This window comes from Palaemon carinicauda, chromosome 20, assembly GCF_036898095.1.
Source record: "Palaemon carinicauda isolate YSFRI2023 chromosome 20, ASM3689809v2, whole genome shotgun sequence".
NCBI lineage: Eukaryota > Metazoa > Arthropoda > Malacostraca > Decapoda > Palaemonidae > Palaemon > Palaemon carinicauda.
The window spans coordinates 23,943,331-23,965,033 of NC_090744.1; the positions used below are offsets into that span (position 1 = coordinate 23,943,331).

Genomic DNA, 21,703 nt, shown 5'->3' on the forward strand with positions numbered 1-21,703 from the left:
TAAATAAAGGGAGGCTCTGATGTCTGCCAAGTGAAGGAATTTCGCAATATTCCTCATCAGTCGCGTAAACACAAGAGGTGCCGTGCTTAGGCCAAAGCACAGGGCTTGGAACTGGTACACAACCTCTCCAAAGACGAATCTCAGAAAAGGTTGGGAGTCTGGATGGATGGGAACGTGAAAGTAGGCGTCTTTCAGATCCAACGAGACCATCCAGTCCTCCTGCCTGACCGCTGCTAGGACCGACTTCGTCGTCTCCATTGTGAACGTCTGCTTGGTGACATAAGCATTGAGCGCACTGACGTCTAGCACCGGTCTCCAACCTCCTGTCTTCTTGGCCACCAGGAAGAGACGGTTGTAAAAGCCCGGGGATTGATGGTCCCGGACTATCACCACTGCCTCCTTCTGTAACAGGAGCGACACCTCTTGATGTAACGCTAGCCTCTTGTCCTTCTCCTTGTAGTTGGGAGAGAGGTTGATGGGAGATGTGGTCAGAGGGGGATTGCGGCAGAACGGAATTCTGTAACCCTCCCTTAGCCACTTGACAGACTGAGCGTCTGCACCTCTTCTTTCCCAGGCTTGCCAGAAGGTCTTGAGTCTGGCTCCTACAGCTGTCTGGAGAGGAGGGAAGTCAAAGCTTGCTTTTCGTGGACTTGGCACCTTTCTTGGACTTGCCCCGGTGACTGTCTGCGCGGGAACTTCCTCGGCTGGGGGCTCTGCCACGAAAGGGCGGAATGAATCTGGTAGCAGGTGTATCAGCCACAGGGGTGCGGTAAGATCTCGGCACTGAAGGTACGGTTTTAGCCTTACGTGCTGAAGAGGCCATGAGGTCATGCGTATCTTTCTGGATAAGAGCCGCAGCCATCTCCTTGATTAGCTCCTCCGGAAACAGGAACTTGGAGAGAGGAGCAAACAGCAACTGTGACCTCTGGCAAGGGGTGATACCAGTAGATAAGTAGGAGCATAGATGTTCCCTTTTCTTGAGGACTCCTGAGACAAAAATAGAAGCAAGTTCGCCAGAACCATCGCGAATTGCTCTGTCCATACAGGACATGATCAGCATGGCCGAGTTTTTGTCAGAAGGGGCAGTCTTCTTGCTTAAGGCCCCCAGGCACCAATCGAGGAAATTAAAAATTTCGAAGGCGCGAAAGACTCCCTTCAACAAGTGGTCCAGATCAGAAAAAGTCCAGCAGACCTTCGAGCGTCTCATAGCCGACCTACGGGGAGAGTCAACCAAACTTGAGAAGTCGGCCTGGGCAGAGGCAGGGACCCCCAAGCCAGGTTCCTCTCCCGTGGCATACCAGACGCCCAACTTAGAAGCCAGCTTAGGAGGAGGAAACACAAAAGATGTCCTTCCCAGTTGCTGCCTGGACTGCAACCAATCCCCTAAAACCCTCAAAGCTCTCTTTGATGATCTGGCGAGGACAAGCTTGGTGTAGGCAGACGTAATAGGCTGCATGCCTATAGAAAACTCGGATGGAGGAGAACGAGGGGTTGCAGAAACGAAGTGTTCAGGGTATAACTCTCTGAACAGAGCCAGGACCTTACGAAAGTCTAAGGAAGGTGGCGAAGACTTGTGTTCCTCCACATCAGAAGAAGGATCATCCAGGTGAGCAGCTTCATCCTCAGAAACCTCATCTCCTGAGAGTTGAGAAGCGAGAGGTAACGGTATAGCGGCATGCTGAATAGCTGAATCCTGAAGAACGGGTGCATGCGCACTTGCGGATCCATCATCACGCCTCTGTTGAAGAGGATGAGGGCTGGCAATGACAAAGTCATGAGGCTGGGGTGAAGGAGGTTCTGCGGTGGTCTGAGGAGCAAGCGTGGTCAGAAGCGAATGCTGTAAGACATGAGGCTCATGCTGCATGGTATGCGGTTCATGTTGAATGGGAAGAGGCTCATGCTGCGAAGAATGCGGCTGCTGCATGCGTTGAGGAGGCTGCCTCATAGCATGAGGTTCCTGCCTCAAGGGTTGCGTCTGCCTCAAGGGTTGAGGAGGTTGCTGCGCAGAGAGAGGCTCTTGCCTCAAGGGTTGAGGCGGTTGCCGCATAGCATGAGGTTGCTGCCTCATGGGTAGAGGAGGTTGCCGCATAGCATGAGGCTCCTGCCTCATGGGTAGAGGAGGTTGCCGCATAGCATGAGGCTCCTGCCTCAAGGGTTGAGGAGGTTGCCGCATAGCAAGAGGCTCCTGCCTCAAGGAAAGAGGAGGTTGCTGCATAGCGCTGGTAGCTGGCAACTCCCAATGCGGCAGCTCACGCATGGAAGCAGGAGGAGCCTCAACATCATACGTCTGGCAGGGTGGACTGCGCAGAGGTGGAGGAGCGCTCGCAGGAGGAGGTGTGCTAACCTTCTCTGCCTGAAACTCCTGCATCAAAACCGCAAGCTGAGACTGCATTGTCTGCAGCATAGACAACTTGGGATCAACAGAAGCTGGAGCAGAGGCCTGTTGAGGCATCGCTTTACCTCTCTTAGGAGGTGTGCAGTCATCAGATGACTGCGGCGAGTCCGAACTGGCCCAGTGGCTACACCTGGGCCGTTGGACTCGCTCGGACGGGACCTTACGTTTAAGAGGTCGTGAGACCTGGGTCCAGCGTTTCCTCCTGGAAACTTCTTCCGCAGACGAGGAATTTAAGGGCTCAATCGTCTGGGAGTGGAAGTGACGATCTCTATCAGATACGCCCGCAACCACTGAGGATACAACTGTGCGCCGATCAAGGCCTGCCGAACCCTTTTGCCCTTCGACGTTGCTTCTCCCCTGGGCTTGGGAGCTTGCAAGAGGTCCCGGACTGGGAGGACGACTGGCACGCACAGAAGTATCCTCATGCGCAACACTGACACTGACACTAGGCACAGCACTGGCACTAACACTTCCCACTGCACTTTTCACTTTAAGTTCCTTGACATCTGCCAAGAGAAGATTGTGGTCACTCACTAAAGACTCCACCTTATCACCAAGAGCCTGAATGGCACGTAACATATCCGACATATCAGGCTGAGCACTCGTAGTAGGTTCGGGGGTCACCACTACAGGGGAAGGAAAAGGTTGAGGATCATGGGGGGAGGAATAAACCAAAGAGCGAGAAGAACTCCTCCTAACTCTCTCCCTCTCTAACCTAGTCGTATACTTGAGGAATTCATTAAAATCGAATTCCGAAAGCCCAGCACATTCCCCACATCGATCTTCCAACTGACAGGATTTTCCCCTACAGTCGGAACAAACGGTGTGAGGATCAACAGAGGCCTTCGGAAGACGCCTATTACAAGTCCTAACACTACATCGCCTAATTTTAGGAGCTTGAGAGTGGTCGGACATCTTGAATTTAGAGAACAGTCAAGGGGGAATTCCAAAGAAAAGCAAAGATCGTTAACCAATAAATCAATTTAATTCCAAAAGCTATCTAAGCTAAGGGAAAAGCTTCCTGTATAGCGAAGGCTAAATTTTAGAGCAAATACTTCACCAAAACCGTGAACAAAGACTCCAAAATCAACAGCGTATCCATGTAGGTCTTGCCGGCGGCACGACAGAGGAAAAATTGAGGTGGTGTTGACAAGAAGTACTGGAGTACCTGACCACAGATGGCGCTGGTGAGTACACCCCCCTCTTGTATAGCGATCGCTGGCGTATCCCGTCCGTAGATTTCTGTCGGGCAACGGAGTTGACAGCTACATGATCATCGGGTAAGATTAATATTGAAAATTTTTATTTGTTTTCATATTTTGATAATTTTTTGAGAAAATTCAGGCATTTTCCAAGAGAATGAGACCAACCTGACCTCTCTATGACAAAAATTAAGGCTGTTAGAGATATTTAAAAAAAATATACTGCAAAATGTGCTGGGAAAAAAATAACCCCCTGGGGGTTAAGGGCTGGAAATTTCCAAATAGCCTGGGGGTAAAAGGGTTAAGATAGGAAATTAATTAGTTCCGGAGTGGCTTTCTTAACATGATTTTTTTGTATAATGAGTCCCGTTTTACATGTAACATGATTTTAAAATTTTCAGTGAATTCAGTTTCATAACCTGAGTATTTTTCGTAATATGAGGCAAAAAAAATCTTAGCAATGTATATCATTTAGGAAAATGAAAGTTTCTGTATATGAAAAGTATACAAAAACTTTTGTATCAAGAGGATTCACTGTATTTCCTTTTTACTCTAATTAAAGATACTAAATACAGTTTACAATACCTTTGATTAAAACTGAGACTTTCAAGAGATGGTAAATCAGCAAGGCTATCCAAAGTGAAGGAGGTAAAATTGGACTGCGTATAAGTAATCGACGTGATTTTCTTCAACTTCTCTGGGGCGATATGAACCATAACATCATCCAGGGACCTTACAGAACTGCAAACAACCTTAAAAACAAAAACAAAAAAAATTGTGAAACATGCTTGTCTACTATGTATACAGTAGAGTAGTTCAATATTTTTGTTTAAATTAGTATAAAAACTTTTCTAATAAAACTCCTCATTGTTGTGTATAGGACAACAGATAGAAAAAAACATACAAAACAAGTATACAAAATTTTCAAATGGCTCCCAGTTTTATAAACACAAACATATTTCCTAGATTAACCTTAATGGTTTGCCCTTGTGCTGTAACTGGCTAACATAAAGAATTTCATTTATAAGAGAAAAGCTTTAGTTACACTGTATTCTGTATTAGCACCAATTACAAAACCTCCTAAATGGCTTATCAACGAATACATTTCTGGTACTCAGTGATACAGCAATACATGAGTTATCTGCATGTATCATCATCATATCTTATCATGCCAGTCGAACCCACAGGGAGACATTGTCATTTGCCTCTCTAAGGTCTTCATCTGAGCAATGAGAGCCCAGTGCGCACCCTCGTCTGATGTGTTCCATTGTTTGTAGTGTTGCCCCACATGGGTGGTCAGGGTTGGTGGCTATTTCCCATTTTAAAGGTTTAAAGGCCGCTCACGAATGGCAGAGGCAAGGGGCAGTGACATTGCCCTATCAAGCAGAAAAATGTCCTGGAGACTGACCATATTACATATGATCAGTGACCAAACCCCCTCTCCACCCAAGCTAGGACCAAGGATGGCCATGCAATGGCTGCTGATGAATCAGCAGATAGAACTATATGCTCCCCAAAACCCCCAATCCTTAGTTCACAAGGATGGTGAGGTTGCAGCGACCAAAGGAACTAAAAAGTTTAAACATTACTCGAACCCCAGTTTGGCAATCACCAGGCAAGGACACTACCACCACGCCACCATAACCCTATGGTAGTCAACTCTAGTTTGGCCACTTTCACCCTTGCTCTATTTACGGTAACCCAGTCATTCCAGGTGAGGGTTGTTCTGATGGGCAGACCTACGTTTGGGCTGAGAAGCGCCTCATTGGATGGACATTGGTCACTTTCCCGTCATTTATCTAGCCTGTGAGCAACTGCCCGGATTGGTTCTAGTCCATCTGGTATTGCGAAACTTTTGCGGGATTTCAGTCTTTCCCTTGTTTCCTGGAAATTGTGGAGTGGATGCGTAGGGTCATTAATTTGTTTATTCTTTTCAGTTTTTGCTAGCATTTCTAGTCAGATATGGGGTGGGGAGATACCGGCTATTTTAAATGAAGATGGTAGAGGTGTTTGTTTTAGGGTAAAGGTGCATGTAACAAACTCACAGGTAGTACACCATACATTTTGCAAGTTCTTCAGGTTGACTGTGCGAGTTAACCTCTGAAAAACCAATCAAGTTTCATGTCAGTGAAGCCTTCCGATCTGCTTCCTATTTGAAGTTCAGATGACTTCTCAATTTAGGTAGAGAGTCATTGAGCTTCTCAGTAGAACTGAATATATTCTCCTTTCTTCATTGTATTGTCCCCAACACTAGGGGTACCACTGTGCCATTGATGTCATCGAGAACACAGATGACAATGGGAGAACCAGGGAACAAGTAGTCATAGCTACTAGCTCCCTCAATAAAGTTATAGAGGGCCTACCTGAAAGACCTAAGGAAGCCCAAGACTTCCTTAGTTCAAACCTGTCGTCAGCAGTCTACACAGTAACAGGTGAAGAGCTTCCAGGTTCCGAAGAGGTGCAGTGAACACTAAGGGTACCCTACACACTACCAAAACCTCAAAATCTTGAGATGGTCACCTATCTCCTGATGCATACCCCTTGGGGACCGAGACAGGGATGTATGCACAAGGGGTGCAAGAGCCATTACACCCCATAGGAAGACTAAAGCAGGAAAACACTTCTTTGGTGTCTTCTTGGACATTGCCAAAACAGACCCCTATGAAAGTTGAGCTCGCTTCTTTTGCTTTCGGGAAAATGTCTGTTACTGCACAGGAGGCCACAACCTATATTCAAAGTATGGGGGTGATTGTGAACAATCTTGTGCCCTACAAGACGCACGAAAGACTGCGGCCACCCTTTCCCAGCAAGTATGAATATTTTGCTTTACATCAAAAATCAAGTTCAACAACATATTCACTTTCTGTAATAGAAAAGAAAATGAAAAAGTTTGGTAAGGCATTAGGAGTACATGAGTAATCAACAGCTGACGAATCAAAAGTGAAGCTATTCCGGCTGGGGAAGGGGGCAGGGCTCCTTATCCATACCCTGGCTAACCACTCGTTATCCAAGTTTTAATGACAGTCTCTAGCTCACACTAAAATAACCTCCCTAATAAAAGGACGAGGGTTTGTACATTGTGTAGGAAAAACTTACAGATGGTGGTTCGTGAATAAAATTTGTAATCTATGGTTTTCATCTATCATAAAAGTTCATTCATAAAGTAAATTCTCAGGAAATCTCACAAGGACTTCAGATCAATTTCTTTTTAGCTCCCCTTTATCCAACTAAATAAAATATTTCACAGCACAAGTCACTTTAGAACTACAAAAAGTACTGTACTGAAAATAAAATTGAATAATAAATTGTATTGACTTTAATCTATGTGAAATATTTGCCGACATTATTCTTAGCATATAATATTCAATTTCTTACACCTTAGAGTAATTACTAAGTCATCTAACCTTTAGTCCTTCGGTGTTTGTTTCAGAAATTTCATTGCAAATATCCTGCTGACTTTCCTTGTCTTCCGACGGCTGAATACTGGCCTGTAACCAAGAGAAAGAATTCCTAAGGTTAAAACATATAATAATCACATACTACACAGTAGAGTGGTTAAAAGGTAAAAATCAATAAACAGTCTTCAAAAAATTCTGTACAGTAGTACAGTATTGTACTAAGCATAAAGTGATTATCTAAGAAACGATTCAATAAAAATCTAAAAAATGGAATGAAATATGAACTAGCCAAGTGCTGAGGATAAGCAGGTGACTATCATGCATGGGTTAATCATGTGTGTGACAATCGCGGTAATCATGTGCATGGAAAATCGTAAGATAAGGATAGTTTCATTGCTCAATGGGCCAGAACCCAAGGAAAAGGGTCTAAGGGCCTGTGGACAATGTCCGTACAGTAAAAAGAAGCAAAGGTGATCCGGCACCATTAGGTCCAACCACCAGCTCCAAGTACAGTACTGTATTCTAACAGGTAAAATGGAGGGCAATTGACAGGACTGGGCTTGTGAGTTCTGCCTTGAGATGGTAGCTGTATGAACTGAAAAAAGTTGCATTTGCAAGTAAGCAGATTCACCAAGCCAGAAGGAAAAGTGTCTGGACACTTCCTTCTTGTTCATGCTGGGGCTAATGAGAAGGTTGCAACGCTCGTATGCAAGGTTTCAGATCCTCCTCAAGTAGCACTGTAGTGCATGACAAGACACCAGGTATCTTCACGTACAGTACACTTACACAGAGTGATGGGATAAAGAAGTTCTGAGTTGTTATTCAAGATTGACTAGTACTATAACTTTGTCACAGCCTGATACAACAATGGCAACTAAAGTCCCATCCCTCAAAAGTTAAAAGTTTGTCATGATTTAGTGCCTGAAACTCTTCTACCCTCTTGCCAATGCAGAGAAAAGATAGTTAGTGTTGAGGGAAAGATCCTTATGATGCCCTCCTAAGTTAGCAGGAGGCATGTGTGCCAGTTCCATGAGGACAAGGAACATCCCATCATGGGAAAGGCAGACTACTCGAAGCTCCCTTAGAGCATGGACCATCACCGGAGGAGGAGAGATCCAAATGTTACCAAGGAGGTTCTTTGTCTGAGGCAGGCAAGGAAGTTTGTGATCTATTAAGTGCTTTAGCCAGAAAAAAACAGTTCTCTAACACTCATTGTAGTGTCTGTCTCAGGACGGCCTTGCCGAACGGGATATCACTCGACGTGAGGGCCACCTCAGAGTGTACCACAGAAGGAACCAGGGAGGTGGACGAACATGTTTCACTCAACCTGTACACTGCACCAGGCTCATGGCATGGCTGACCGAGTCCTGGGGAAATGGTTGTAGGGAAATCTCCGTCACTCCTTGGAAGAGTAGGGTGGGTTCCAGGGCAGCGTATACCCTACCCTTACCTGGCATAGGGTGCTGGTGATTGGTGTGTGTGGGACCACTCACCTGCAACTTGTAGCACAGCAGTAGCTCCGCCTGACAGAACTAAAGAAATAGATCAGTGGGTGGGCTCCATTACTCCCTCAAGATGAGGAAAGTGGCTCTTTAAGGCAAAGGACACAACCCCTATTCATGGCAAGAATAATTTAAGGTGTACAAAGTCTCATCTTCACCTGGCAGATTGAATCAATGTTGGATCCTGTCCAGAATTGTTCACCTGCATCTGATTCAAAGAGAAAGCCATCACATCAGCCTCACACCCGTCTGACCAAACCCAGAAGATACCATTCGAAGGATGGGAGTTGATACTTCCTCTAGAAGAGGATAACAACTTCCTGAGGGCCAGTGCATTCCCATAATACAACAGGAATGAAAAAGATGGAGAAGTGCTCACCCTCACCTGGCATACGGATCTACCTTACCAAACATTAAGGTAAGAGTCAGCAGATGAGATGTCTCAATCCCCCTGGAAGGAGAAGAGCATATGCTAGAAATCCCAAGGAACTCTTCTTTTTAAGAGGTCTCCTGCACAAATACTACTGAGACTCCTCAGAATAAAAGTCTGAAGAAGAGAATAGGAGGGGGAAGGAGATGGTAGAGGAAAAGAAGAGAAGCAAACTCACTCTTCTCCCCTTACCAACAGTTCTTTCTTACTACCATGAGTATTTCAGCAGTTCCTACAGAACAGGAACAGTTGTGCTATCTTTCTAAGTTTACTGATATGAGCACAAGGAAAAATACCCATTTGAACAGTAATCCCAGGTATTCTTCGCTAGACTTGGCATGAGATTAGACTTTCTTTGATCACTACCCTCAGTTCCCGTGAGAGCTAGGAGTGATCTCAATTTCGTTATGAGAAGACTCTAAAGAGGTCCCTCCAAGAGGCCATAGCTTAACACTCAGGTGGGCACCAAAGTGTAAACACTTGAAGAACGAAAGAAGCGCTTTCAGAAAGACTTAAGGCCTGCATGCAGTATAAGTTCCTTGAGTCCTCAAAAGCATAAAGTCTTCCTCTCTGAATGCTGAATATTGAGCAAAATTTACAGGTGATCACAGCCTGACAAGTACCAGGTCCATTGTTAAGAGAATGGATTTGTGATCTGTTCCTATGAAGATTCATGAAGAGCCGACAAGAGAGAACTGGAGAAGGTCGTACCCTCGCTTGACTGTTCTCGAAGGTATCATTTAGCTTGTGAGTTTTCACTCCCTCCCAAAGGAGGAAAAGAAACTCTGTAAGTCCCAAGGAAATCTTAGCGAATGGCCTTTCCACATGACTATCTTCTCCTTCTAGAGGAAGAAATTTCTGACGAAGGGAATGGAGGAGGGAGAGAAGATTGGTGGAGGAAGAGAAGCACTTTCATTCCCCTTACCCAGCATTCTTCCTTGCTCTCACAGAGGAGTCATGGTTGGATCAATCAATAATGACTACAGTGCCTCTGAGAAAGAAGCTACAAGAGTTTCATTTGCCACAACACTAACCACTACTCTGGGGGTTTTGATACATGGGTAGAACTGGGAACACTTACTGATACATATACTCCACTGTACAGGGATCACCATTGGCAACAGGTGTGCCTGCCAGACAGATAATTTTCGCTATAAACATGTAGGTACAGGCGACAGTCCAAATCAGGTAGTTCCCTCCCAACAAGTTATACCCGAACTCAATGATCGTTGCAACGCCACTACTGACATATCCCTATTTTAAATGACAGTAAGTTCATAAACACAAACAAGAACAACTCAACTATAGTGTTAGATGTACAGTATCTAAACTCATTTAGGTTTTAATTGACCATATAATCATTATTAGGTAAAACAGATTAATCAGACTGCTGAGTTAGGGTAATTAAGTCCCACAGAAAAAGAAATTCATTGTTCATGGTGCCTTCTGAGATCCAATAAACAACTCATGTGGAGTTACTAAGAGTACTTATTCGCATCTTTAAATTATTTACATCAATATCTGCAACATGATTTTTAGAGTATATAAAGCAGTATTTTAAGAAGCAAACCATAAAATGTCTGTTGCAGTTACTGGTTTTTGAAAAATTATATTGAGCTAGATACTGTATAACATAAGTCTGAAGCACATTGGTAAGTGGAGTAAACAGTTAGATAACAGGGTGAACTTCAGCTTAACTAGGACTTAATTAATCAGTTTTCTAATGTACTCCTGATCCACAAGACCTTTTATAAATTTCACAACTTTTAAAAATGATATTTTGATTATAAAATAAATTTTTTAATATACTTACCCGGTAAATATATAGCTGCAACTCTGTTGCTCGACAGACAACTCTACGGAAAAACTCGCCAGCGATCGCTACACAGGTTGCGGGTGTGCCCAACAGCGCCATCTGTCGACCAGATACCCAGCTCTTATGTAAACAAAGACTCAATTTTCTCCTCGTCCCACTGCGTCTCTATTGGGGAGGAAGGGAGGGTCATTTAATTTATATTCACCGGGTAAGTACAGTATATTCAAAAATTTATTTTATAATCAAAATATCATTTTTAAATATTTAACTTAGCCGGTGAATATATAGCTGATTCACACCCAGGATGGTGGGTAGAGACCAGTAATATATGTTTACATTTTATGAGCTAAGAGTTTTTTATTTCATTTTAGAAGTTATCAAAATAACAAAAACAAAATAAATAGGTACCTGGTAAGGAAGTCGACTTGAATAATTACTCTGCCTTTTAAGTACGTCTTCCTTACGGAGCCTCGCGATCCTCTTAGGATGCTGATCGACCCCTAGGAGCTGAAGTATCAAGGGTTGCAACCCATACAACAGGACCTCATCAAACCCCTAATCTAGGCGCTCTCAAGAAACGACTTTGACCACCCGCCAAATCAACCAGGATACGAAAGGCTTCTTAGCCTTCCGGACAACCCAAAAAACAACATTAAAAACATTTCAAGAGAAAGATTAAAAGGGTATGGAATTGTAGTGGTTGAGCCCTCACCAACTACTGCACTCGCTGCTACGAATGGTCCCAGTGTGTAGCAGTCCTCGTAAAGAGACTGGACATCCTCTAGATAAAAAGACGCGAACACTGACTTGCTTCTCCAATAGGTTGCGTCCATTATACTTCGCAGAGATCTATTTTGCTTAAAGGCCACGGAAGTTGCAACAGCTCTAACTTCGTGTGTCCTCACCTTAAGCAAAGCTTGGTCTTCCTCACTCAGATGTGAATGAGCTTCTCGTATTAACAGTCTGATAAAGTAGGATAAAGCATTCTTTGACATAGGCAAAGATGGTTTCTTAACTGAACACCATAAAGCTTCAGATTGGCCTCGTAAAGGTTTAGTGCGCTTTAAATAGAACTTAAGAGCTCTCACAGGGCATAAGACTCTTTCTAGTTCATTGCCTACCATCTCCGATAAGCTGGGAATATCGAACGATTTAGGCCAAGGTCGAGAAGGCAGCTCATTTTTGGCTAGAAAACCAAGTTGTAGCGAACATGTGGCTTTTTCTGACGAAAATCCGATGTTCTTGCTGAAGGCATGAATCTCACTGACTCTTTTAGCTGAGGCTAAGCATAGCAGGAAAAGTGTCTTTAAAGTGAGATCTTTCAGGGAGGCTGATTGTAGCGGCTCAAACCTGTCTGACATGAGGAATCTTAGTACCACGTCTAAATTCCAACCAGGTGTAACCAAACGACGCTCCTTAGTGGTCTCAAAAGACTTAAGGAGGTCTTGAAGATCTTTATTGTTGGAAAGATCTAAGCCTCTATGCCGGAAGACCGATGCCAACATGCTTCTGTAGCCCTTGATAGTGGGAGCTGAAAGGGATCGTCCTTTTCTCAGGTATAAGAGAAAGTCAGCTATCTGAGCTACAGAGGTACTGGTTGAGGATACAGAGACTGACTTGCACCAGTCTCGGAAGACTTCCCACTTCGATTGATAGACTCTAAGGGTGGATGCTCTCCTTGCTCTAGCAATCGCACTGGCTGCCTCCTTCGAAAAGCCTCTAGCTCTTGAGAGTCTTTCGATAGTCTGAAGGCAGTCAGACGAAGAGCGAGGAGGCTTTGGTGTACCTTCTTGACGTGTGGCTGACGTAGAAGGTCCACCCTTAGAGGAAGACTTCTGGGAACGTCTACTAGCCATCGAAGTACCTCGGTGAACCATTCTCTCGCGGGCCAGAGGGGAGCAACTAGCGTCAACCTTGTCCCTTCGTGAGAGGCAAACTTCTGCAGTACCTTGTTGACAATCTTGAACGGTGGGAATGCGTAGAGATCTAGATGTGACCAATCTAGGAGAAAGGCATCTATATGTATTGCTGCTGGGTCCGGGACTGGTGAGCAATAGATTGGAAGCCTCTTGGTCAGCGAGGTTGCAGAGAGATCTATGGTTGGTTGGCCCCAAGTGGCCCAAAGTCTCTTGCATACATCCTTGTGGAGGGTCCATTCTGTTGGAATTACTTGCCCTTTCCGACTGAGACAATCTGCCATGACATTCAAGTTGCCTTGGATGAACCTCGTTACTAGTGAGATGTCTTGACCTTTTGACCAGATGAGCAGGTCCCTTGCAATCTCGTACAACGTCAGTGAGTGGGTCCCTCCTTGCTTGGAGATGTACGCCAAGGCAGTGGTGTTGTCTGAGTTCACTTCCACCACTTTGCCTCGAAGGAGAGACCTGAAGCTTTTCAAGGCCAGATGTACTGCCAACAGCTCCTTGCAGTTGATATGCATGTTCCTCTGACTCGAGTTCCACAGTCCTGAGCATTCCCGACCGTCTAATGTCGCGCCCCAGCCCACGTCCGATGCGTCCGAGAAGAGAACGTGGATGGGAGTCTGAACAGCCAGGGGAAGACCCTCTCTTAGGTTGATATTGTCCTTCCACCAAGTCAGACAAGACTTTATCTTTTCGGAAATCGGGATCGAGACCGCTTCTAGCGTCTTGTCCTTTTTCCAGTGAAAAGCTAGATGGTATTGAAGCGGACGGAGGTGTAGTCTTCCTAATGACACAAACTGTTCCAGGGATGATAGCGTCCCTACCAGACTCATCCACAGCCTGACTGAGCAGCGTTCCTTCTTCAGCATGTTCTGGATGAATAACAGGGCTTGACTTATTCTGGGGGCCGACGGAAAAGCCCGAAAAGCTAGACTGTGAATCTCCATCCCTAAATACACAATAGTTTGGGATGGGACCAGTTGCGACTTTTCCAAATTGACCAGGAGTCCCAATTTCTTGGTCAGATCTAGAGTCCACTTTAGATCCTTCAGACAGCGACGACTGGAAGAGGCTCTGAGAAGCCAGTCGTCCAAATAAAGGGAGGCTCGGATGTCCGATAAATGGAGGAATTTGGCAACGTTCCTCATCAGCCTCGTAAACACGAGAGGAGCTGTGCTTAGGCCAAAGCACAGGGCCCGAAACTGGTAGACCACCTTTTCGAAAACAAATCTCAGAAAAGGTTGGGAGTCTGGGTGGATGGGGACGTGGAAGTAGGCGTCCCTTAGGTCTAAAGAGACCATCCAGTCTTCCCTTCTGACCACTGCTAAGACTGACTTTGTGGTCTCCATGGAGAACTTCGTCTTTGTGACAAAGACATTCAGAGCACTGACGTCTAGCACCGGCCTCCACCCTCCTGTCTTCTTTGAAACCAAGAAGAGGCGGTTGTAGAATCCCGGAGATTGAAGGTCCGAGACGTTGACCACCGCTCCCTTCTCTAGCAAAAGAGACACTTCCCGTTTCAAGGCTCGTCTCTTTTCTTCCTCTCTGTACCTGGGAGAGAGATCGATGGGAGACGTTGCTAGAGGGAGTTTTCGTACAAACGGGATCTTGTACCCCTCTCTGAGCAACTTCACTGATTGTGCATCTGCGCCTCTCTTCTCCAGGCCTGCCAGAAGTTCTTGAGTCTGGCTCCCACTGCTGTCTGAAGTTGCGGGCAGTCAGACTCTGCCCTTAAAGGACTTGGATCCTTTCTTCTTCCCTCGCTTCCCTTTGGCACGAGCACCTCCTCTGCTGGAGGCTCTGCCACGAAAGGGCGGAATAAAGCGAGACGCTGGAGTGTCCATCCTTGGTCTAGCTGACAAGGTAGGCAAAGGGGGAGCTTTGCGAGCTGAGGATGCAACAAGATCGTGAGTGTCCTTCTGCACTAACGAAGCGGCTATTTCCTTTATCAGGACTTCTGGAAAAAGGCACTTGGAAAGAGGAGCAAAGAAAAGCTCAGATCTCTGGCACGGTGTAACTCCAGCAGAAAGGAATGAGCAGAGAGATTCTCGCTTTTTCAGGACTCCGGACACAAAGGATGCAGCAAGCTCATTAGACCCATCACGGACGGCCTTGTCCATGCAGGACATAATGAGCAAAGAAGTCTCTTTATCTGTCGAAGAGATCTTCCTGCTTAGGGCTCCTAGGCACCAGTCTAAGAAGTTAAAAACTTCAAAAGCCCTAAAGATTCCTTTCAAAAGGTGGTCCAGGTCCGATGATGACCAACAAATCTTTGAGCGTCTCATGGCAAGGCGGCGGGGAGAGTCTACAAGACTTGAGAAGTCGCCCTGGGCAGAGGCAGGAACTCCCAAGCCGAGAACTTCTCCCGTGGCATACCAGACGCTCGATCTAGAAGAGAGTCTAGCAGGGGGAAAAGCAAATGCTGTCTTCCCTAAACTCTTCTTGGACTGTAACCAGTCTCCTATCACCCGCAAAGCTCTCTTGGACGAGCGTGCGAGGACGAGTCTAGTAAAGGCAGGTGCGGTAGAAGGCATGCCTAAAACAAACTCTGAAGGCGGAGAACGAGGAGCCACAGAAACAAACTGGTCAGGAAACAGCTCTTTGAAAATAGCCAAAACTTTTCTAAAGTCCAAAGAGGGTTGAGTAGACTTAGGCTCGTCCAATTCTGATTGTTGTTCATCTTGATGTGCAGCAACATCATCATCAGAAAGTTCCTCATCCGACAACTGATGAGGAAACGGCAACGGAGTGGGTAACGGCTGGTTCGCTGAGTCCGGTCGCACTGGTGCATGCGTGACTGAGCCGGACGCAACGTCATGGAACTGCTGCACAGTCTGTGAGCTGTCAACAACCATGGTAGCGCGAGGACGCACAGCGTCTACCCGAGACTGTCTAGACTGACTGGGTTGCGCAGTGGAAACCACACTGGGTTGCGGAGGTTGACGCACCGCGTCAAAACAAGGCAACTCTGATGGTTGTTGAACATCCAGAACGTCAAAGCCAACCTCCGTGCGTCGCTTAACGTCAACATGCGGCTGGCAGCCCACACTGGAACGCATGGGTGGAGGAACTCTCTCAACTGGTGTACGTGAGAAGGTTACCTCAGCGTCCACAGGACGCACAACCGATCGCTTGGAGGGTTGTAGGCTAGGTACTGCACTAGCTGGTACGGCAGCAACCTTCTCCGCATGAAAGTCCTGCATCAGAAACGTAAGCTTAGACTGCATGTCTTGCAGTAAAGACCACTTAGGGTCTACGGGAGCAGGTGCGGCGACAGACGGTGTTAGTGTCTGAAGCGGTACCGCTTTGCCTCTCTTAGGCGGTGAGCAGTCATCGGATGACAGCAACGAGTCCGAACTGACCCAGTGGCTACAACCGGGCCGTTGGACTTGTCCTGAAGGGACCGATTTATGTTTTAACGGTCGCGAGACCTTGGTCCAAAGTTTCTTGCGAGAAACACCTTCAGACGACGAGGTATAAATGGGCTCTCTCGTCTTAGGTAGGTAGGGGCGATCTTGGGGAGATACGCCCGATACCACGGAGGGAACGTCTGTTCGCTGATTAAAGCCTCTCGAACCCATGCGTCGTACGACATTGCTTCTTCCCTGGACTTGGGAGCTTGCAAGAGGTCCCGGACTAGGAGGACGACAGGCACGAACAGACGAACCCTCAAGCGCAACACTGTCCACAACACTATCACTTGGCACTTTAGCACTTCCCACTGCACTTTGGCACTTAAGCTCCTTAACATCCGCCATGAGCTGATTGCGGTCACTTGCAAGGGACTCAACTCTCTCACCCAGAGCCTGGATGGCACGCATCATATCAGCCATCGATGGTTCCTGAGTGCCAGGAGGGGGGTTAGGAGCAACCACTACAGGGGAAGGAATAGGTTGTGGGGCATGAGGAGAGGATATATCAATAGAACGAGAAGAACTTCTCCTAACTCTATCTCTCTCTAGCCTACGTGTGTACTTTTGAAATTCGATAAAATCGAATTCCGAAAGGCCAACGCACTCCTCACACCGATCTTCCAATTGACAGGTTTTACCCCGACAATTGGAACAAACAGTGTGAGGGTCGATAGAAGCCTTCGGAAGACGCCTAGAACAGTCCCTAGCATTGCATTTCCTAAATTTGGGAACTTGTGAAGGGTCAGCCATTTTGAATTGGTCAAGGGAAAATTCCAAAAAACGATCTAAGTCATCAACAAAGAATCCGATACAAAAAAGAGTTCAAGGATTTGTTTGAAGAAAAACCCTGCACAGCGAAAGCTCAAAACCAGAATATAGTACTTCACCAATTAGATGTGAAAAACTCCAGTTTAGCAACAGCGAGTAAAGTACGTCTTGTCGACACGTCGACAGAGAGAAAATTGAGTCTTTGTTTACATAAGAGCTGGGTATCTGGTCGACAGATGGCGCTGTTGGGCACACCCGCAACCTGTGTAGCGATCGCTGGCGAGTTTTTCCGTAGAGTTGTCTGTCGAGCAACAGAGTTGCAGCTATATATTCACCGGCTAAGTTAAATATTTAAAATTTTAAAATACAATATGCAATTTTATCCATTCAGAAAACTAGGAATCGTATGTAAAGCAATGATGTCAAAAGTCAAATTTTTCAGGCATTTCACTCAACTATTACTGAAATATCACATCGATTTGTATTTTTCTTAACTATAAAAATTAGAGACCCATAACAGAAGTATGACTGAAGCAGCCATTGAAACTTTAAACGAAGTAGTAGTAGACGGCCAGTGACAGATCGAGCAGAGTCCCACCCACCCAACAGGTAGCATAACATTCACACTGACCTTAACCTAGGACTTGTGTGGTGGTTGAGGCGGGCAATATAACTTTAAAGGTATGAGGTTTGTACATACATACATACATATACCAAGGCACTTCCCCCAATTTTGGGGGGTAGCCGACATCAACAAATGAAACAAAAACAAAAAGGGGACCTCTACTCTCCTCCAGCCTAACAAGGGACTCAACCGAGTTCAGTTTGTATAATTAGGAAAACACAAATTGATTAAAAAGTCTGTAATTTGTTCCTTCGTCTAATACAAACCTTTGATCCATAATAGGAGACTCATCCTAAAGAGGGAGAAAGTCTCTAAATCCAATCTGGCTGGTTTACTGATGATTCATGTCAACCTTACAACAACCTGAGCATGAAGATGTCATTGACGTTAGGCTATGTTTAAAGGTTACTCGTGAATGCCATAGGTAAGGACAGTGACAATGCCCTAGCTAGCAGGACAATGTCATAAAGACTGACCATACATACATATGAATAGCACCCAAGCCCACTCTCCACCCAAGCTAGGGCCAAGGAGGGCCAGTCAACGTCTGCTGATGCCTCGGCAAATAGACCTTAGCTCACAAGGATGGTGAGGTTGCACACACTACAAGAAACTATCGAACTTGAGCGGGTCTCGAAACCTAGTCCGGCAGATCACCAGGTAGGGACATTTCCAATAGGCCACCACAAATTTGTAGGTGGTCATTGAATAACCTACAATACTACTACCTTGTCTTAAAGTTTATATGGACATTCCAGCTTTACTTCAAGTCATGATAATGATGACAATGATGATGATGATGATGATGATGATGATATACTCCTATCAAAGGTCTAAGGTTTATATCACGTGTCTGAACAAACTGTTCTCCTTCCTGAATATCATCACTATAGAATCAATGTTCTTTATGCAGCATATCCAAAAAAAAACAAGAAAAAAAATACAAACTAACCTGAGTTGACACTGTAAACAGCATTAACCATCCTACAGCAAATATCACCAGCATGATTTACACAAACCTGCAAAATAAAGATAAAAATCAAATACAGCGATACCGTAGTTTATGAATTTGATCAGCTCTTGGAGCGAGCACGCTACCTAGTATGTTTGTAATCCAAAAAAAAATTCCCATAAGAAATAAAGGAAATATACTTGAAGCATTCCACATATTCATAAATTCACAAATACATTTATTTCTAAATGTTTGTACAGTAATATAATTTAGGGAACAAATTACAACCTCTCTAACATCAGAAATGAATACAAATTAATAATTCACAATAAAAACAAATAGATTGACATATTAACTCACACAATTTACCTTTGAGGAGAGTCATAGCTGGCACGGGGAGATGAGAAGAGGAGGAGGGGGTTTAGTGCTTGGTGGGAGAATCTCCCTCCACAAGAACTTCTGGTATAACATCAGAAGTTCTTTCTCTTGAACGGCATTCACCATCATTAACTGAATCACTTAATTTATGCTTTTTGGACAACTTGTCATATTCGTTTACACTCTTACATTTATCTTTTATAAGGAACCCATCTAGAGATGGCTGGTTTTCTTTTTTCTTTAAAATTGTATGGAAATGCGACATCGCATTGTCGGTAAATAGATTCACTGCTTGCCCAGCCAAAGCCTCATCTTGGTGGTGTTTTACTACAAAATTTTGTAGGGTTTCCCACAGTCTTAACATCTCCCTAATTTCACTTGAGACAAGAGGTTTGTCACTCTGTTCCTCCTCCTCAGATGAATTCTCCTCAGTAACCTCTTGCTGCTGCTTCTTATGCAATTCCACCAGCTCTTCAGTTGTTAGCTGCTTGCTATGCTCATCGAGAAGATCATGAATGTCATCCTTATCTACCTCCAATCCCATTATCTTACCCAATGACACAATTTCATCATCAACTGCCTCCTCCTGTATGGATTTGAATCCCTCTAAATTGTATTCAGCAACGCATTCTGGCCACAGTTTCCTCCATGCAGAATTGAGGGTTCTGTTGGTGACTCCTTCCCAGGCTTTATCAATCATTTTGAGGCAACTCACAATGTGGAAATGGTCTTTCCAAAACTCTCGGAGGGTGAGGAAGGACTGCTCAAAGACCTCGAAGCATCGCTGGAACATTGCCTTTGTATAAAGCTTTTTGAAGTTCATGATCACCTGCTGATCCATGGGTTGGAGTACTGGACTGACATCGGGAGGCAAGAACTTTATTCGGATGAATTTGAATTCCTCCATCAAGTCGTCTTCAAAGGCTGGAGGATGGGAAGGAGCATTTTCCATAAGCAAGGAGGCTTGGAGCGGGAGGTTCTTCTCCATGAGGTACTTTTTTACCTCAGGACCAAAAACCTCATTGACCCATTCCACAAATAAAATGCGAGTCACCACAGCCTTGTTGTTTGACCTCCACATAACATTCAGCTGCTGCTTCTGCACCTTATACTTTTTAAAGGCTCGGGGATTCTCCGAGTGATACACCAGGAGAGGTTTGATTTTACAATCCCCACTGGCATTAGCACACAACAAGAGGGTTAGACGGTCTTTCATGGGCTTGTGACCGGGAACTGTCTTTTCTTCTGCAGTAATGAACGTCCTCCTGGGCATCTTCTTCCAAAAAAGCCCGGTCTCCTTGCAGTTGAACACTTGCTGTGGCAGGTAAGACCCAGAATTCACAAACCTTTGAAACTCTGAAACGAATGCTTTTGGCTCCTTGACATCAGAACTTGTAGCCCCATTTTGATGCACAACATTATGGATGCCAGTTCTTTTCTTAAAATTTTCAAACCACCCACGACTCGCTTTGAATGTTTCTTTTTCTAGATCTGCTGATCTACCAGGTTCCTTTTGAACAAGGTCAGCATACAATACCTTTGCTTTTTCACAAATAATATTCTCAGTAATCATATCTCCTGCTAACTGCTTCTCATTGATCCAGCTGAGAAGCAAATTTTCTACATTATCAAGAACACGAGGTCGTTGTTTCGTCAACGTCATCACCCCTTTTGCTACATCGACTCCTTTGATTTCTTCTTTTTTCTTCAGAATTGTACAAATGGTGGATGTTCTACGATTGTACATTTTTGCCAGGTGTGCCACACGCATACCTTGTTCATGCTTCTCTATGATCTTTTTTTTTACCTCCACAGTAATCATTGACTTTCTCTTACTATTTTTCTTAATAATCTTGGGAGCCATTGTCTAAATGCTGTACTGTAATGTTACTGTTAACCTGACAGTGAACAATACCAATCACAATTTTATAAAGAATATGACGGTCACAACTTTACAAAGAACACTTCCAAAGACCCTTGCAAGATAACTCTAGATGAGGCTGATATGACTGGTTCTCGGAGAGTGAAGGAGTTAAGGTCTGAGCAAGGGAGGGAGTGAGTTATGGTGAAACAAAATACAGTAGAGTAAAAGTCATGTGAACACTGCATGAGTACTTCGGAGACTGCTTTCTGCATATCACACGCTAGTTTCGTTAGTGCTCGTCTGCAACGAATGCGTTTAAGGAGGGAAATAATTGTTTGCAGACCAATAAAATGCTCGTATTCAGACACTCAAAAACCGAGGTACTGTACTACTGTAATGTGATTTTCATAAATTGGTTTATATACATCAAACTTGTTCTTACTTGAAGAAAAGGCATCTGAAAGGGACAAATATACAATACTGTACTGTAAAATCTTTACAATAATCAATCACTAAAGTATATTCCTAAATTTCTTATGGCCTATTTACCTTTGGTTATTTTTACTGCAGTTTACTCTTACAAGTACTTATGTACACCACTCTACTAACATCACAAAATAAAAGAATCTTCTTAACCCTTTTACCCCCAGGCTCTTTGGAAATTTCCAACCCTTAACCCCAAAGGGGTTATTTTTTTCCCAGCACATTTTGCAGTATATTTTTTTTAAATTGCTCTAACAGCCTTAATTTTTGTCATAGAGAGGTCAGGTTGGTCTCATTCTCTTGGAAAATGCCTGAATTTTTTCAATAAATTATCAAAAATATGAAAAAAATAATCTTTATAGCATTTTTTTGCAAGGACGTACCGGTACGTCCATGGGGGTAAAGGGATGGGTTTTGTGAAACGTACCAGTACGTCCTTTGGGGTAAAAGGGTTAAGTAAGTAGCTCTAGATTTATGATATATTACACACACAGATAAAATGTGCATTAAAGGTAATCAACCTTTGGCAACTATTACTGAACCATGCATAGATTA

General features: G+C 44.6%; 2 protein-coding genes across 2 annotated transcripts in view; both read right to left on the reverse strand.

Moving 5' to 3' along the window:
- Positions 1-21,703, reverse strand: part of LOC137660211 (protein singed wings 2-like) — a 61,024-nt gene that overhangs the window by 21,611 nt on the left and 17,710 nt on the right. Inside the window, exons 2-4 of the mRNA XM_068394925.1 lie at positions 18,424-18,490; positions 7,002-7,085; positions 4,183-4,349 (exon numbers count right to left, since the gene is read on the reverse strand). Coding sequence (XP_068251026.1) covers positions 4,183-4,349; positions 7,002-7,085; positions 18,424-18,477 — 305 coding nt within the window. The 5' untranslated portion in view covers positions 18,478-18,490. The remainder of the gene's footprint in view (positions 1-4,182; positions 4,350-7,001; positions 7,086-18,423; positions 18,491-21,703) is intronic.
- LOC137659691 (tigger transposable element-derived protein 1-like) lies at positions 18,845-20,665 on the reverse strand. The gene has a single exon (XM_068394513.1). It carries the CDS (start codon positions 20,663-20,665, stop codon positions 18,845-18,847), a length of 1,821 nt encoding a protein of 606 aa, XP_068250614.1.